This window comes from Gossypium arboreum, chromosome 4 (assembly GCF_025698485.1).
Source record: "Gossypium arboreum isolate Shixiya-1 chromosome 4, ASM2569848v2, whole genome shotgun sequence".
In the NCBI taxonomy this organism is placed as follows: Eukaryota; Viridiplantae; Streptophyta; class Magnoliopsida; order Malvales; family Malvaceae; genus Gossypium; species Gossypium arboreum.
In genome coordinates, this window is record NC_069073.1 from 5,679,003 (window position 1) to 5,698,089 (window position 19,087).

Here is a 19,087-nt window from a genome sequence, read left to right on the forward strand (position 1 = left end):
AACTTTCGACAAAGTTAAGCAATATTTGTCTAATGCCCCAGTGTTGACACCACCTAATCCAGATAAGCCACTGATACTGTATTTGACGGTATTTGAAAATTCTATGGGATGCGTGCTTGGCCAATACGATGAATCGAGAAGGAAAGAAAGAGTGATATATTACCTCAATAAAAAGTTTACTGAGTGTGAGACGAGATACTCGTTCATTGAAAAGTTGTGCTGTGCCTTGATCTGGACAACTCGAAGACTGAGACAATACATATTGTATCACACAACTTGGCTAATCTCTAAAATGGACCCTCTGAAGTACTTGATGGAGTTGACTGCCTTGAACGGGAGAATGGCCCGATGGCAAATTTTACTTTCTGAATTCGATATAGTCTATGTGAACCAGAAGGCCGTAAAAGGGAGTGCGATAGTAGATTTCCTAGCCAGCAGATCCCTAGAGGACTACGAGCCTCTAAACTTTAACTTTCCAAATGAAGATCTAATGTACGTAGCAACCACTGAAGAAGACCCTCAAGAAGGTCATCCTTGGAAGCTAAACTTTGACGGAGCATCGAATGCCGTGGGCAATGGAATCGGGGCAGTCCTGGTATCCTTGAGTGGAGATCATTATCCCTTCACTAGTAAATTAGATTTTGACTGCACGAACAATATGGCAGAATATGAAGCATGCATCATGGGAGTACGTCCGGCCATAGAACGTAAAATCAAGATGTTAGAGGTATATGGAGATTCTGCCCTAGTGATTTATCAACTCAAAGGTGAATTGGAGACAAGAGACCCCAAATTGATCAATTACCGGAGGTTGATCCTTGAGTTAATTAAAGAGTTTGATAATATTGTCTTCTACTATCTCCCACGAGAAGAAAATCAGATGGCTGACGCCCTAGCAACTTTAGCTTCTATGATTAAGGTAAACCAACCAAAGGATGTGAAACCAATCCAAATGAGCATTTACGAGGCCCCGACTCATTGTTACAACCTTAAAAAAGAAGAGGAAAATGATGATTGCCCTTGGTACCACGATATCCTACGATATGTGAAGAATTGTGAGTACCCCGACTAAGCTACTGAGAACGACAAGAGAACGTTGAGAAGACTGGCCAGTGACTATGTCTTAGATGGGGAGATCCTATACAAAAGAATGAAGGATCAGGTACTATTAAGATGTTTAGACGCCATTGAGGCTAAGAAAATCTTAGAAGAAGTCTACGAGGACATTTGCGGGACACATGCTAATGGTTTTACAATGGCCAGGCAAATTATGAGGTTCGGTTATTATTGGTCCACCATGGAAGGAGACTGTATTAACTACGCAAAAAGATGTCATAAATGCCAAATCTACGGAGACAAGATTAATATACCTCCCTCACCTCTGCATGTCATGACTTCGCCATGGCCTTTCTCGATGTGGGGCATGGATGTGATTAGGCCAATTTTGCCAAAAGCTTCAAATGGGCATTGTTTCATCTTTGTGGTCATTGATTATTTCACCAAATGGGTGGAGGCCGCTTCATATGCCAATGTCACTAAATCAACAGTTAGCAAGTTCCTGAAAAAGGAAATCATCTGTCGATATGGAATGCCGGAAAGGATCATATCTGACAACGCATTGAATTTGAACAACAGCATGATAGCGGATGTCTATAGTCAGTTCAAGATCAGACACCACAACTCGTCATCGTATCGCCCGAAGATGAACAGAGCAGTCGAAGCAGCCAATAAGAACATCAAGAAGATTGTAGGAAAGATGACAGAAACTTATAAAGATTGGCATGAGAAGCTACCATTCGCCCTCTATGCTTATCGAACGTCTATCAGAACTTCTACTTGGGCAACGCCTTTCTCATTAGTCTATGGAATGGAGGCAGTTTTACTTATCGAGGTCGAGATTCTTTCCCTCAGAGTTTTGTCAGAAGTAAAGATGGATGAAGCAGAATGGATCCAGTCCCGATACGATCAGCTGAATTTGATTGAAGAAAATAGGCTACAGGCTATTCGCCATGGTCAGATGTACCAAAAGCGAATGATGCGAGCTTACAAAAAAAAGGTTCGTCCCAGAGAGTTCCACAAGGGAGACCTAGTACTGAAAAAGATCCTGCCCATACAAAAAGACTTTAGAGGAAAATAGATGCCGAATTGGGAAGGGCCTTATGTGGTGAAGAAAGCCTTTTCTGGCGGAGCATTGATATTGGCTGAAATGGATGGCAAGACCTTATCCAATCCTGTGAATTCGGATTCGATTAAGAGATACTTCGCCTAAAAAAAAAAGGAGAGGCCAGGGTGAAAACTCGCAAAGAGCACCTTGAGGCCAAAGGGATTTTGAATTGAAAACCCGTAAAGGGCGATTCAAATTTTGATCGAAGGTGAGGCATGCGATGGTCTTATGATACCTAAAATTAACAAGGAAGAGAGATGTTACGTTTTGGGGCATCTACAAGAGTACTCTAGATCCCCTAAACACATATTGGGCAAAAAGGAGTTCTCAAGAAACAAGTGCAGAGAAGCTCACGTTGCGATATCTGGGGCACCTATTCCCTTCTTATTCATTTTGTATTCCAGCAATGTTTGTTGACTGTGATGAATCCATTCCCTTCAAATTTTGTTTCTGATAAATTTCAATTCCATCATTACTATGATCTTTTTCAAGCATTTTGCATTAAAATGATGATTAATGGACTAAACCTATTTTCGCAAAAAGAGTTCTGCATATTACTCTGAAAGTTTCTAAATAGTACAGGAACCTGAAACAGGACTATTTTTTAGGACTAACCAAACTCAAAGATTGAAAGCATTTGATAAGAAAGAGTTTAAATTGGGACTACCTCTTTGGGTTTTCTGTTCAAAATTTGAGCTGAACAAGAAGACAGGGTACCATTTCAGTGAAGGAACCTTGATGAACAAAGAGCAATGGCAACCTAAACAGGGATTCACGCTCACAACATGCTGCACTCATACATTTATAGATCATTCATAAGTACATCTAATTAGGAACATTTGATTCATTTTGATCATAACATCCTAATTCTTTGACATGGAACTGATTCTACAGGTCATGTCCCTAGAATCAGTGAATTCACAGATCTTACCCCATAAGCAATAGGGGAATAGATCGAAGGCAACGAGCTTTAACCCCCTAAGCAGTAGGGTAACAAGCTGAAGTTCATAGATCTTATCACCCTAAGCAGTAGGGAAACAGATCGAAAATAATAATCTTTAACCCCCTAAGCAGTAGGGTAACAAGCCAAATTTATAGACCTTAACCCCCTAAGTAGTAGGGTAATAGGCTTAAAATTACAGATCTTGTCTCCCTGAAGTTGCAGTGGAACAGATCGAATTTAGCGAATCTTGTCTTCCTGAAGTTGCAGTGAAGCAGATTGAAGATTTACAGATCGCAACCCCCTAAGCAGTAGGGAAGCAGATTAAAGATGATGAGTTTTAAAACCCTAAACAGTAGGGTAACAGACTAAATTTACAGATCTTAACCCCCTAAGCAGTAGGGAAACAGATTGAAGGCGATGAGCCTTAAACCCCTAAGCAGTAGGGTAACAGGTTGATTTTACAAGATCTTAAACCTCTAAGCAGTAGGGAAACAGATCAATGATAACAAGCCTTAACCCCTTAAGCAGTAGGGTAACAGGTTGAAAATCAAATATCTTCTCCCTGAAATGGCGTTGGAGCGGCTAAAAGCCACAGTAGATCTCCTTGAAGTTTCAGTGGATCTCTTTTCCCTGAAATAGCGTTGGAGCGGCTAAAAGCCACAGCAGATCTCCTTGAAGTTTCAGTGGATCTCTTCTCCCTGATATGGCGTTGGAGCGGCTAAAAGCCACAACAGATCTCCTTGAAGTTTCAGTGAATCTCTTCTCCCTGAAATGGCGTTGGAGCAGCTAAAAGCCACAACAGATTTCCTTGAAGTTTCAGTGGATTAATCGAAGCTACAGCAGATCTCCTTAAAGTTTTAGTGGAATTAATTGAAGTCACGTGTCTTATCTCCATGGAGTTGCAGTGGAGCAGATCAAAACAAACCTTACCTTCTTGAAGTTGCAGTAGAGCAGTGAAGCGAAGCGAAGCAACAAGATTGTAATAAAGCTACCTGGAGAAAAGGAGCACTAAACAAGTCCAGACACAGTGAGACAGGGCAAAATTGGTCTTTCTTAAGTCTTTGCTCTGTTCTCGTTACATGAAAACAAGCAAAGAGGGGCAGCTGTACAAGCCCAATTTTGGGCCCAAATAAACATAACCCAACTACCCAATTAAAACCCAATACAAACCCAAAACTTAGCCCAAAACACTAACCCAACCCAAAAAAAAAATCAAAAAAAGAAAAACCCTAATCCCACCTACTCCACCACTCTTGTTGGCCACCCACCTTGGCCACCTAAACCACCCCAACCACTCCACTTGCTTACAAAATTTTATTTGTAAAATTTGGCTATAAAAGCCATTCAAGACTATGTTAGAAGGGGGTTTTTTGTTTTTTGGAAAGGCTAGTTTTTGGAGATTAATCAAAGATCAAAGCAAAAGAGGTTTCTTTTGTCTATTCTCATCTTAAGTTCTTTGTTTGTTTATTGTTTTCCTTTCAATTTTATTTTGTTTTTTTTTATCAAAGTAAAAATAAAAGTAAGAAGCTTACCCATATTTTCATTACGAAAAAGGTTTTTTGAGGTCCCCCGTGTCTGCACTGTGGCGATGATGTGACCCGTGGGGTCCATAACTGAAGTAAAGCCGGACCAACGGCGGATTTAGAAAAGAGGAAAAGAGAGTTGAGAGCTTTGTTTTATTTTTTTATTTTATTATTTTACTATTATTTATATTATTATTATTATTTCTCATGTATATATTATTATTTATATTATTATTATATTATATATGCCCTCTCCATATTTATTTATATTATTATTATCATTATTGTTACTTCTATTATTTTTATTTCGACTACTATTATTATATATATATATTATTGTTTGTATTAGTATTATTATTATTATCACCCTATTGTTATTACTTTACTTGTGTATTCTAATATATTATTAATATTACTCATATTTTCATTATTTTTGCTATTACTATTATTATTATATATTAGTGTATATTTTATGTATATATATATATATATTTATATATAGTATTGTTTTTATTACTTTAATTTAATATTTTTATTATATTTGCTTTTTGTATTTCTATATTTATTATTATTATTATATAGTAGTGTGTATTTCTATTATATACATATATATATATATTTTATATATAGTATTATTATTTACTTTACTTTAATATTATTCTTATTATCATTATATCCAACTCAATAATAATTCTTTCATAAAGTAATATTCCGTATTTGGTAATTCGAGACAATCGTGCCCTAACTTACTGGGTTTCGATTTTTCTCCTTTAACCTAAATAACGGAATACTCTTTTAAATCGCGACATGAGTTTTGAAAAATGCTTATTCTCGGAGATATGAGGTATTGTGCCCTAACTTACTGGGTATGGCATTTTGTTACCTCGAAATAAGATTTTTGCAAGTAAAGGCAATATTCGGTGTTCGGGAATTCTAAGAAACGTGCCCTAACTTACTGGGTTTTGATTTTCCTCGTTCACCTTAACTAACTAAATAACCTTTTGAAATACACGAACTTTTATATAAAAGGCAAGCTCGCTCTCGAAAATTCAAGATGTCGTGTCCTAACTTACTGGATGTGACATTTTATATTGTGAGACGAGAAGGTCCTTAACATTTGAGCATTTTCTTTACAAAGAGGGATCGTATTTTAAATTCTTTCAAGCCTTCAAATTTTCGACACTAAGACACTAATTAATCAACTAGGTACCAATTTTGGGCGTATCGAGGGTGCTAATCCTTCCTCGTGATTAACCGACTCCCGAACTCATTTTCTGATTTTCGTAGACCAAAAATTATCGTTTTAGTAAATCTTAACTCTTATTAAAATGATTAATTTAAGGTGATCCGATCACACCTAAAAAGATTGGTGGCGACTCCTGTTTTCTTTTTTTTTCTCCAAGTCGATACCCGATTTTCCTAAAAAATGGTTACGACACTACTGTTTGATCCAAATTGGGTAATGGTCATTGACAAGTCACAACTCTTAAATACCATCACAATAACAAATGGAAAGTGATTGTTGCTGTTGTAAAAAAAAGGTGATGTTGCACTTGTCAAAAAAAAATTTGCAGCAATAAACTTTGATCTCCCACCAAAGACATCGTCTTAGTAAATTTCAATTCTCATATCATTAGTCTAAAGACAAGAAAACACGAGAAATTATAAAGACCAAAAAGTAAAAAAGAGACAAATCTACTAGGTTTTACTGGCTAACCCATTTAAAAGAAAAAATAGATACCCTATAATGAAATTGATCCTAGTCCTTCATAGTACTGGTGCCATTTGATTAAAAAAAAAAAAAGAGTGGGCATTAGACATTTCTTCTACTTCAATAGTTGAGAAGTCTATACTCCGTAAGACATTGTAGTAAATGTAGTTGACGGTAACAATAACCACAGCTATGCACCCTGCCCTGTTATTTGCTATTTCAACTTAGGTACCCTAAGCTGCTTTTTTTTACTCATAAACCCTACCTTGACACGCCTTCTATTGGGTAATTTTACTCCACCTTGACGCTGAAACATCTGCCACCAATGTAATTGCTTCACCTTCCTGTTTTCTTTATGTTGGTTCTTTCCTAGCCATCCCATCCCACTTTTTGAAGCTTTTGATTGCTTTGAGTGCCGAAGGTGCTGCATCAGTCCGTCAACTAGTGCATGAAAATGCCCTACCTGATGCTTGACCGGCGCATTACTCGCCTTTGCTTTTCTTAATTTACCTTCATCAACTTCATTTCTGTTTCTGGGATGAAAAATCTTGTGCAAAGGTGTCCACAAAGATTTGGTGTGCGCACCGTGGGAGCGATCGCCACTATCATGGTGATCGTAACGGTGATGGTGATGGTGATGATGGTGATGAAAAATTAGCCCTAACTTGTTTGTGATCTTCCTCAGCCGTCCGACCCTTCGACCCTCAGCTTTCTCAGGCTCGGAGTCTGTTGGATGGATTAATTTGTGTGTTCTGGAAGGATGCAATCTATCTGATTCACTAGCATCCCTGTAATCACTGCTAATTGATGAACTACTGCTTTCTTCACGTGCTCCATGATCAAACCTACTGGACATTGAAGTTGAACTGTCCTCACTCAGTAAAGAATAAGCCTCATTGTCACTGCTGCCACTACTGCCACTGCCAGAAGTAGAAGACTCCTCAGGTTCTTGCTGATGCAGTAGAATCTTATGCCGCAAAATCCCCATACCGCCTTTGTCCTGTTTGGGTAGAATCTCATGTGCTAGGCTTCTCTTATGACTAAGAGCCTTAGATTCTGTTGACTGGTAAGGTGGTGAAGATCTTAATTTTGATATGGTTGGTGATGATTCTTTCCCTCTATCTATTGAGATCGGAAAGGGAGTTTTTACAGGCATGGGAGACCTCTTGGTGATATCTTCCTGCTTAGTTGGAATCCTTAATCCATGAACATAGCAACCAGTATTTTCATTTTGTTTATAGCCATCTGCTTCTAGCATGTCACTCACATTCCAGTTACCTGTCTTTTTATTCACCCTACTATCACTCCTTACAATATGGTTGCAAGTCTGGCCCATCTCCTTGTGTTGAATCCTCCTCCTTTTGCTCGTTATCTCGTCCAACAAGTCATTTGTACTTTGACCTAACACATGACAAATCCCATTTGAGTCATCTTTCTTTCCATTTCTTTGACTGACCAATCCAATTAGCTGCATATCATCCCAATCTGAAAAAGGATCAACATCATGACTTAGTTCATTCTTTTTAACCAAATGTTCTTTTGCTTGTACCATAGGATACACTGATGTAGGCATAGGGGCTTTGGTAGCTTCCGCCAACTTTGATAACAAACGCAAAGCTGAAATGTGGGATTCAATGTGCTTGACTACATTATCGATGTCTTTGGAGAAATTATTTACTGCCTCCCCTCCCTTTTCATACAGATCAGCAAGATTATCTCCAGAAGCTACAGAATTTGAGGAGCTAGAAACTGATTCAATACCTCGCAATCCACAAATACTACTCTGCCTCATTGTTTCATTGCTTTTCAACAGCTCCATATTTGTTTCATTTCTCTCTGACAAATTCTTGTCATCCCCAATGGCTTGATAAAAATGTCCAAGAGGATCACATTGCCAACCCTGTTGCTTAGCATCTTTGCTTAAAATCTTGGCTGTACTGTGCTGCTTCATACTGCTTTTCTTGTTGAACTCACAATTTTTCTTTCTATTTTCAGATTTGTCTAAGGTGAATCTAGATTGCTGCGAGATAACTTCATGAGTTGTTAGCTGGTTAGGATAATCTTCATCTTTCGATGAACTGAATGCAGGGTGCTTTGATTCTTTTACCGAATCACGAATTACATCTGGTGTAGCATTTAAAATATTTGATGAAACACAAGGCCGAGACTCTACTAACCATTTTCCAGATTCAGAAGAGAAGGTATTGCCACAAATACCATGTTCTGCTTCTGCTATTATCTGTCACACAAATCGATTAACAGCAAAGATTACAATCATCGAGAATGAAATGAATCTAAAATCAAACAGAACTATAGATTGCTAGCAAATTGTTGAACAGCATATCACAGTTGGAATAACAATAAGGGAATCATCAATGTTCAACAATTTTGCTATTAAACTTTGAAGAACTCCGAATAGCAAATAATCCGACACAAGTCCGCACATTGACATGGTCCAGATACCTTTATATGTGTCTCCAAAACTCTCTTTGTAGCTCCATCTAGAAGATCCTTGAGTAAGAGCTTTGATCCTTCACCTAACTGTTTACCATCAAAGGAAAAAATATGTACACATGATCAATTAAAAGGGAATGCATATCTTCCAAATTGCTACACTTTTAGCAATTGCCTCAAGATAATGTAAAGACAGTTACAAAGGAAATGGACAATCCACAAATCTTTCAAGAGAAAATGTTGTAGTACAAATCTTCGAAATTCAACAACTAATTGAGAAATTAAGATTCTTCAAAACATAATAAGTGGAAATAGTAGCCCTAACAATTTGAGAACTTACAATCACATTGCTTGTAACATCACCATAACGTATAAGTCCATATAATTCTCTTAAAGCTTCAAGATCAGATTGCAAATCCTTCAGTTCCATCTTGCTTATCGAAACTATGGGAAGAAAGAAATAACCCCCCTAATAAAAAAAAAACAAATTTAAAGACCCGTAGCCTAATTTCTTAGAATGGGTAACAATACAACATCCAAGTCTATATAAAAGTAAAAAGAAAAAAAAAAGAAAGCAATGAACAAGTAATGTATGCAACAAATTGAATAAAGAAATCAGTAGAAAGTATAGTCAATCAAAATAAGAAAATCCGAATTTACAACCTTTAACGATTCCAGTAAACCTTTCTTCTTCTTCTTCTTCTTCTTCTTCTTCTTCTTCTTCTTCTTCTTCTTCTTCTTCTTCTTCTTCTTTTTTAAATCTCTGGTTTTAAATGTTAATTACCATGCAATCAAACATTGAATTTTCTTAAAAAGAATTTTAAAAAAATCAAATAAAATGGATGCTTACAATTGTATTCAAAGCACAAGAAGGATTACATGTGGGTGTTGATTAATCTGCAAATTCAAAACTTCAGAAAACGGTTGCTAACATTCATAGAACGGTTCACTCATATACTATGCACTGTGTATCAAAATAAAAATAAGTATTATACAAATTTGCTACCTAAACTTTTTTTTTAGTTCAATTTGATATCCAAATTTATTAAATGTTATACAAATTAGGCAAAATATTAACTATTATTTTTTTATGCTACAAAAATATTTTCAGAATTAAAGGAATTCATGTTAAAAAAAAAAGTATCGAGCTATGCTTAACTAATTAATATTAAATAAAAAGAAAAAAAGAGTTTTAAAAATCTAAATTAAAAAATTCATTATTTTCAATTAATAAAATAATTAATTAAATAAATAAAACTAAAGTAATTGAACATATAAAATAAAATAAAATTATCATATCATTTGTCACATGTTAGTCATACATTGATTATTTTATTACCTCATAAAAAATAACATTGCTAAAAAGTTTGACAAGTTAAAGTACCAAATAGAACAAAAAAAAAGATTAGTTATCAAATTAGGGAAAAAGAGAATCAAGTTTAAATAACAAATTGGATCTCAAAAAGACTAAGTATTAACTTAAGAAAAGTGTTAACTTTAAGTACTAAATTAGAAAAAGTATCAAGTTCAAGTACCAAATATTATATTAAACATTCTGTTTTTATTCGATATAATTGTAGTTTAGTTCAAGTACTAGAGATTGGTATTGTACTATTATATATTTAAATTTATGTATATAAATTACATAATATATTAATATATATTAAAAAGTAAATAAAAAATGGATTGATCTCATACCTTAAAAGCTCGGCTCATTTTTTAAGACTCATTCTTTTGTCCAAACTCTCTCACATTTTCAATAGGTTTTCAAACTTAGATAGATTACCAACCCATAAACATCTCTAATTATTAGTTACATTAATAAATTATTAGTATTATTTTCTACACTTAAACTTATAATAGTATTTTGAAACAACTTTCAAGGATAAGAATGGATATATAGACATATTTTTCTAGATTGATGAACTATAAAAAAAACAAATGTTCTTGAAATAACATTTGTTGCTTTGAAAAAGGAATCTACATAAAGTAATTTCATAACTGAGTTAACACTCAATTGATAAGTGTCATCAACTCAACCAAACTCTTAATAATAGCTATATTATGTTACATCCATGAAATGAGTAAAAGAAGACATTTCTACCCTGTTCACAATTCAAACAGGGTTTTTAGTACACTTCGGACTTGTGTATTGGTCAGTTCTCGATTCAACTAGTTCAATTGGTTGATCTGGTTTGGTTTCAACATCCTTAACCTAAACAATATTCTTTCTTCTAAGTTGGTACATAAATTTTCTTTTGGTCACAAATGGTACCTAAATTATTCTTATGTTATCTATTTTACACAAAAATGTTATCCGTTAAAAAATTCTAGCCAATAATAAACTACATGTCATATAAAGTTTAAAAAATATTTTATTTATTTATTTTATTTTCTTTTACATTATTTCTCTCTTTAATTTGTTTTCTTTCTTCTTCCTTTTCGGTCTCTAGCAAAGCCAGCAATGTTCGAAATTGGTCCTCCCAAGGTCGAGATGCTGGCGATTAATTCCATTTTCAAACTTCACTGCCTACTTGTTCAACCTAACGGGATTGAAAAAGTTCATGCATCAATCAAAATTAGTGTTTTCAGAGCTACACTGGGAACTGGTCCGAAGAGTTGAATAGTTGACTCGAAAATTAATACAAATCAATTGAACCGAGCTTAAAAAATCGATTGAACTAATTTTCTCTATTTTTTAAATATTTTTATTTTTAATGAATTTTTAAATACATAAAGGAAAATATATTTGTCTTTTGCTTCATGAAAAATTTTAATTATTTATTTTTTAAAAATAGAGTTAACCGTTTGAATAATAGTTAAACTTATAAAAATATCAATTATGTTTATATATAACTATTTCTCCAATTGAATCGGTACTCGATTAACTCATGTTACCAACTTAATCAAAAATTTTATACTAAGTATAGATAATATAGATATAGATATTAATATAAATATAAATTTATTACATTAAATTGTAGAACATGATGCAAGTGAAAAGGGTTTTTGTAAAAATATAAAAATTTATAGAAAAATTAAAATAAAAATTGATTAAAATGGTAAATTTAAGGTTTTATAGACATTGATGCTATTCAACTAGTTAATTAAAACCACAAAAAAAAAGTAATTATGAAGAAAATATTTAAAAAAATGTAAAACGAAATGAGTTATCACTTACCAGTCACTTGCTATGTGAAGATAGTTAGCGAGTAACTTATTCTAGTATTAAATAGAGTGCTGAGAGAGCATTTTCAGCCTTTGGGTTCTATGGTGTAGTGGTTAGCACTCTGGACTTTGAATCCAGCGACCTGGGTTCGACTCCCGGTAGGACCTTTTTTTTCATCTTTTAATTTTTTAAAAGTGAAAAGGAATTCAACGGTCAGGATCCCGCTTCATTGTGTGTTGTGATTTCTGTTAACCAACACGGAATGTAATTAATCCTCCTACAAAAGTGTACAGAAACTGATAAACAGCAAAATTGTATACAAAAATTCCAGCTGAGCAATTTTCATTGAAATATTTATGAAAACACCCAACTTTACTTTCTAATCACTAATAACTCACATGCAATCATTGCTATAAGTTTTAATCATATATGTTCTTTTGGACAGCCTAAAATTACATAGCTCTTCTCTAACTTATAAATAGAACGATAATACACTTCAGCTCACTCGAACTCACGTTCTCTTGCATTGACAAGAATATTCATACCAATCAAACTAAAACTCAATCAACAAGAATTTTTTTTTTCTTTTAGGAAATAGTATTGTCACAATAAGTCTTATGTAAACACAAAACTCCATAAAAATTGGAAACTTACCTTTGTTGTCATTGCACATGTAAAGCCTAAACGGACGGAAATCACTATCCCCTCTCAAAGCCTAAACTCTGAATTTGGTGCAATGATTCCTGACTGTTTGTGGATAAAAGCTCAATTCCAGCATATTGCTTTTTGTTGGGTTCGATGGACTACAAATAGAGTAGCTCACTTCATTGCTCAAGCACTTTTATTGTCTCCATCTGCTATTTATTGGGTAGTCCCTCCTTTGACTATAGATTGGATTTCTCTAATGATTTTATTGGATATATAAGGTAAACCTTCACTTTACAGTTGTCAAGGTTCTATGGTGTAGTGGTTAGCACTCTGGACTTTGAATCCAGCGACCTGGGTTCAACTCCCGGTAGGACCTTTTTTCATCTTTAATTTTTTTTATCTACAAGTTAGAAATATTTAAGAGCAATGAAAAAAATATCCAGTGCTCATTTTCTACAGTACAAGCCTAAATATTAGAGGGACTTGGTCACTTGGACATAACCATTGCTATACAAGAATAAAGTTGAAAATTTTAAAATGTTTGTATCTACTAGTTAAAACAAATATAAAAGCATAGGAATTGTTGATGGATCTATTATCTCAACCTTTTGGATATAATCACATATTTTTACTTATTTTATGGTTTAAATCGAATCTTATCCAGGTTAAAAATGGTAATCAAATAAACCCTTCAATAGTGGTGAGTTAGAGATTCAAACTCGGTTTAAATAATGGGGAAGAAGTCCGTTTACCTCTTCTTCTAACCACTTGCTAACCCCATCCTAAACTCAACAAATGCTTAAACTCTCATCATCCAACAAGCGCCACCAAATTTCAAGTTGAAAACAAAAACTACCTTGTTTTGTAGATCAACAAATTTATTAAATGAATTAATGTCTAAGGCCTCAATTACATAATTAGAATGCTTTCCAGTCATTACACCCTATAATATTACTTAATGATGGATCAGCAAGTAGCACATGAGCCCTGAGTAACTCAACTACACCTTCACTACTATTCTGTATTAGCTACTTTTAACAGAAGAATAACTCCAATTATAGCCATAAAACAAGCAATTTAATACATATCTCATCTACATATAAGAATAGATATGTATGAATGACATAGTACACACTTTTAGCTTCTAATGATTTTTGACACGCCCATCTCAACAGTAGCAACTCACTAAATAATTAAACAATACTACATATTGCCATATACCATGATAAGAGAAGAAGAAAAGGAAGCTATGCAATCATGGTGACTGATTACCCTTCCGGCCTCCTCCTGGTGGCTTCTGGCCTGCCCCACTCAATTCTTATGAAGTAGATTATAGAAGACTTTAGGCTTCCTATAGTGTGAGATGCACAAGGCCTGAAACCAAAAATGTGTTCTACATATCAGCAAGCAAAGGGTATAATCAATTCAATAATGCCTTGTGTATGAAGAAAACTCAAATTATTCCAATTTATGAAAAATACCCAAAACAGGAACCAGAAATCTAATTATATACCATTTATCATTTTCTTATTTTGAATAAGAAAGCAACTACATCCAGAGAAGCATGTAGCTTACCTGCATTGCAAATGCTATGTGCATTAATGTGGTTTCTGACCATGGCTTCCCTATAAATTGAAGACCAATTGGCAAACCTTCTTTATCATAGCCAACCTATTAAGGAGACATAGAGAACTGATGTTAGTATAAATGTTGTCCCACTATATAAAATCTTAACCAAAGAGAACGGAGTAGTAATAAGTTAGTACAGGAACGGTCACAGCAGGTAGTCCTAAAAAGTTTCCTGCTATCTGATATCGAACAAGGGCAGCTGAAAAGATGATGAAATGGTTAATTTCCATTTAAACATAAAATGCATAATGGAAAAATCTGTCGAAACTCGTACCTCCATTTATGTAATCGAGCTCACCGGTTTTTAGAGCATCATCAAATATTGAGTATGCAGTCACACTGTTTTGAGAATAATAAAATAATCAAAAATAAAAATCTCTTAAAGACATTGTAAGATGTTGCAGTTTACAAAGAATCTACCCTGTTGTTGGAGCAACTATGACATCTGCCTTGGCAAATATGTTCTTATGAATCTGCATCTGGCGGTTCCTGCATATAAAGCCCATATTTATAAGTGTCAACTATAAGAACTTAAATAACAAGTGAATTTTGGAAAAAACTTACCTCATTTTCTGAGCTTTTATGTACTCTTTGCTGTTGAAAGCACCGTATACCCTAAGTGCTACTCTTGCATCCCATCCTAGTTCTGCAAAATCCCTATTTCAACAAGTTTTATACTGTCAGCTTTTGAACTTCTAATATCCCAAACATGAACATAAGGGGATAAATTAGGGTTGAGGTTTGGAACATAACATACAGCTTTTCGAGAGCGGAACTCAGTGAAGTTGTGCATTCGGAGCCAATGGTCAGATAATGGGCCAGCCGCATCGACTCTATCTCTGGTATAGTAACCTCTACAGTCTTGTGAATAATAAACCTTTGCAGATTAGTGAGCAGTCACCTTTTTTTATTAGTTAAAGGAAACTTCCATTGCTAATACCTTCCATTTGTAATGCTCACAAAGCAAGTGCAAAGCATTGGAACAGCATATTCTGATTTCGTCACTGCAATCGTTGAACCACTAATTGAGGCAATTAGTGGTTCAAAAATAGAATGAGAGGTATTAGAAACCTTATCTTTTTAAGCTATAATCAATGATGAAACTGGACTTAAAACTAGTTTATCATATAATAACATCACTAACCTCTCCATATCTTGCAAACTTGATTTCTGATATTGGATTTGTTGAGTTCAGCAGGGGAAAAAGTAACTTGGGCTGGTAAAGGGAATGCTTAGCAGGGCAATTAATAGGAATCAAGCTAACAAAGGCTAGTGATACTTTACTACAGCTTCAAGTACTTGGAAATTCTAGTAATATTATAGAGATGGGCACTTACAGGTAAAATTGTTGGCTCATGTGATGGAAGTTGGCCACTAATGGCAGCATAGCTAAAAACAGAAAACTAATGTAAATCATATCTAGAACTAACAAAGTAATATATAAAAGTGAAGGAAATGCATTGATACAAGAAAAGGAGAGATTACTTACACAATCAATGCATCCTCTAAGGTGCCTGCTAGTATTCCAACCATTCCTACTGTCCAGTTCAGAGGAAGAACACTGAAAACAACATGAATTTTCTGAAATATTGTCTAAAACTTACATGGAACACAGAGAATTATTTTCCTAAAATAAATTCTCACCCTGTATGAGGTATGCGCCCAAAAGTCGGTTTGAATCCTATAACACCACAAAGGGATGCGGGCATCCGCACAGATCCTACAAGGAAACCACAGAATATGAAGCACAATGGTCCTTTAAACTTATTCACATGATATAATGTTGTACTTAATTATTATGATATATTTGTGGGTTTTTTTAAGTAAAAGATGAGGAAGTTACCTCCTCCATCCACACCAAGAGCAGCAGGGCATAATCCTGCAGATACTACTGCAGCAGATCCGCTGGAAGAACCACCAGCGATTTTGTTGGGATGATACGGATTTCTGGTAGTCCTGCAGCCTCAGAAAATGAAAACATATCACTATATTTTAAACATGAAGTTTTCGGTATTAGAAAAGGAGAACACACAAGAAAGTTCTCACCCATAGTGAGGATTTATCCCACTTGTTCCTGCTCCAAGCTCATGCATATTAGTCTTTCCAACAATTATAGCACCACAGGATCTGAGCCGCATAACACAGCATGCGTCACCCGTGCAAGGTCTAACCTTGTGCAGCCACTTTGTACCTCCTAAAAGAATCAAGACTCAAATAGGAAGAAACTAAGGATACCGTTATGAAAAAAAAAGCCTATGCAAGTAAAGAACATGGCAAGTGGAGAAATTATGAGACCTGTTGTTGGATATGGAGAACAATCTATTTCATCCTTGATAGCTATTGGGACTCCGTCTAGAGCTGATATCGGATCCCCTGAAGAAAAGGACAATGAGATCCATATGAACTTCTAGATGGTATAGACTAAACATTATACATTAAAATGAATGTTCACTATTGCCAAGTTTTGAAACCAAACAGTTACCTTGTTTTATGTCTTTATGTTTCAGGAGAATGGAAGCAATAATGTCACAACAGAAAAGCACATTAGGGTATGTAATAGTGATTTAGTTACGCTAAACAGTTACCTCTTTCGTACCGAAGAGTTGATTCTGTAGCTTGTTTCAGGATATCTTCAGCATCATAGTTAATGAAGAAGGACATTGGCAAAGCAGCACGGGAAGATTCATGCACGGCATTTATAAATTGCTCCGCAACCTGTAATATCAAAAATCGATTTTCATGACCATGATAAACTAAAAGTTAACTGTATCAAATATCTAGAAAGCCTCAAATTCTTTCAGGTGGAAATGTAATCATTCATGTAAATGGGAAATCAACTATATGTCATAAACTAAATAGCCAAGAATGATGCCTTCCGGGGAGTTATTTCTCCAGAACTATAGGCTCTTGAATAATCCGCTATTGTCCAGCGTCGGAAGCTGCTGGAATTTGAATCATCTACTGACTTCTCTAAGGTCAAAGGAAGACAATTCATTGCCCGTTGAACTCGTTCTGCTGGCGATGCATCAGAGTCAATTTGTTCAACTTCTTGTTCATTAAGGTCTGTATTGATCAATGCTTAATGAGTTTTAAAATGCTTCCAATATACAGTAATCTACGCATATGAATCAAAGGTAAAAGAGTATGTAGCACATACATACCAACAAATGGATGCAAAGGAACAAACATAGGTGCCTCCTCCAGCGTTGCATTGGAAACAAGCTGCTCGATGAAAAATTGTTATAACAGAAGTTATATGAAAATTTGAAATCTTATATCTAATATAGTATATAGGTGAAAAGAAGTTCCCTGCAGAAAGTGGTTTATAAAGTTACTTCCCTTTGCCTCATAAACTTAGCCAAATTTGTGGCTAACAGGAGTAAAGAGAGGACAAAGCAGTAAAATGGTAACGAACAAAAAATGTACCAAGTCTCAACTATCGGCCAATTATTCTTTGTGCTTTCTTCCCTATGGAATGAATGAATGAATTACAAGAACAAGTTGCCAAAATGCCATCACATGGGTGTCAGTAAAAGCTTTGAGACCACAATGTCAGACTGACTGTCACTTGTCGGAAGTACGAGGTAAAAAATGTTGGGATTTCTTTTTTAACCAAAAATAATGGTAAAAATGAAGGTAATAAGTGTGTACCTTGTGAATTTGGTTGTTCCTCTTCAATATATACAACAATAACGTTCCAATGATCCTTGACTCCAGGAACCAAGCAAATATTTTGACAAGAAATCCAGCCATGCGAGGAGCTGTACATCATGTACACAAAACATACACATATTGTAAGATTATGCAATTGAAACATGCTTTTTGCAGTGTAATCATTGAAACCTCAAAGTCAACAAACAGCAGTTTCAAGTAACAAGGGTAGATATAGAAAAGTCTGCAACTTTTTTTGGAATTGTCAGATAAAGTTTCAGTTAGTAGTACTAAAACAAAGAAAAAAAACAGACATTCTTAAACAATGAGATGAAGATGAGACAGGACTTGTAATAAGCAAACTTTTGTTGGTTTCTGAATCTGATGTAAAATTAGAAAGAAAACAAAAAGTAAACAGCAAACTGCTGCTGCTGCTGATGATGATGATGGTGAGACCTTTAACATTGGCTTTGAGATAAAACTCATTGCTGTCAGGACCAAGATCAATCTCCTCGACCGGCTTGTAAACAACGCCAGCAGCCTTGAATAGTCCCATTTTACCGGAAAAAAACTTGCAAGAGTGGTGGGTAGTGGTGGTTAGAGCAAGAATGCAACAAGGCAGAGGGTTAAACAAGAAAACAACAGTGTTCAACCAATAAATATATTTTATGATCAACTTGTGTAAGTAACATTGGTTATATAAAATGAAAACTGTCATGAACCTATAAAGTGGCGGAGATGGCAACGGTTTCAGCTATTTAAAAGCGTTTATACCCATAATACCATTATTACACTTATTAAATTGCATGCTTAAATAGGCCTCATTATCAACATTAAACCATGGAAGGTCAATGGATGAAGGACCTCTCTCTTTCCTGTTAACCTGTAACATACCTCCCAACTTTCTTTCATTATATTCGCTTTACAAGGACATGTGTTGAATACAACAAATATATATATACACATATGTTTGAAATGGATATCAGTATTAGTAAACATGAATATTTCTGAGTTCTTAATCGTGTTTATGAAATTAAAAAACTCTATTGAAAGGTGAATAAACAAGAACTAAAGAAAGGTAGTTTGATTAATTAATTGAGGGTAATTCAATATATATGTATATATATATGGATGATATAATGGATATTTTAGCAATTAAAAGTGAATATAAAAAAGAAATCAAAGATAGTAGGGA

General features: G+C 34.8%; 2 protein-coding genes and 2 non-coding genes across 4 annotated transcripts; 2 read left to right on the plus strand and 2 right to left on the minus strand.

The window, feature by feature from the left end:
- Positions 1-6,244: 6,244 nt before the first annotated feature.
- LOC108459897 (uncharacterized) lies at positions 6,245-9,225 on the minus strand. The gene is made up of 3 exons (XM_017759298.2): positions 9,136-9,225; positions 8,805-8,882; positions 6,245-8,580 (listed from the first exon to the last, which is right to left on the minus strand). Exons 1-3 carry the CDS (start codon positions 9,223-9,225, stop codon positions 6,556-6,558), a joined length of 2,193 nt encoding a protein of 730 aa, XP_017614787.1. The 3' UTR covers positions 6,245-6,555.
- Positions 9,226-12,059: 2,834 nt separating this feature from the next.
- Positions 12,060-12,131, plus strand: TRNAQ-UUG (transfer RNA glutamine (anticodon UUG)). Its single transcript has one exon. It is a non-coding gene; the product is annotated as a tRNA-Gln (tRNA).
- Positions 12,132-12,916: 785 nt separating this feature from the next.
- On the plus strand, positions 12,917-12,988 carry TRNAQ-UUG (transfer RNA glutamine (anticodon UUG)). The gene has a single exon. It is a non-coding gene; the product is annotated as a tRNA-Gln (tRNA).
- A 656-nt stretch (positions 12,989-13,644) lies between these two features.
- LOC108458301 (fatty acid amide hydrolase-like) lies at positions 13,645-18,705 on the minus strand. Its single transcript, XM_017757648.2, has 20 exons — positions 18,349-18,705; positions 17,893-18,002; positions 17,403-17,463; positions 17,114-17,304; positions 16,827-16,956; positions 16,537-16,614; positions 16,288-16,435; positions 16,085-16,197; positions 15,886-15,961; positions 15,731-15,802; positions 15,579-15,630; positions 15,386-15,457; positions 15,182-15,262; positions 14,999-15,102; positions 14,806-14,898; positions 14,662-14,730; positions 14,516-14,580; positions 14,379-14,440; positions 14,188-14,283; positions 13,645-13,986 (listed from the first exon to the last, which is right to left on the minus strand). Exons 1-20 carry the CDS (start codon positions 18,608-18,610, stop codon positions 13,924-13,926), a joined length of 1,998 nt encoding a protein of 665 aa, XP_017613137.1. The 5' UTR covers positions 18,611-18,705; the 3' UTR covers positions 13,645-13,923.
- Positions 18,706-19,087: the final 382 nt, after the last annotated feature.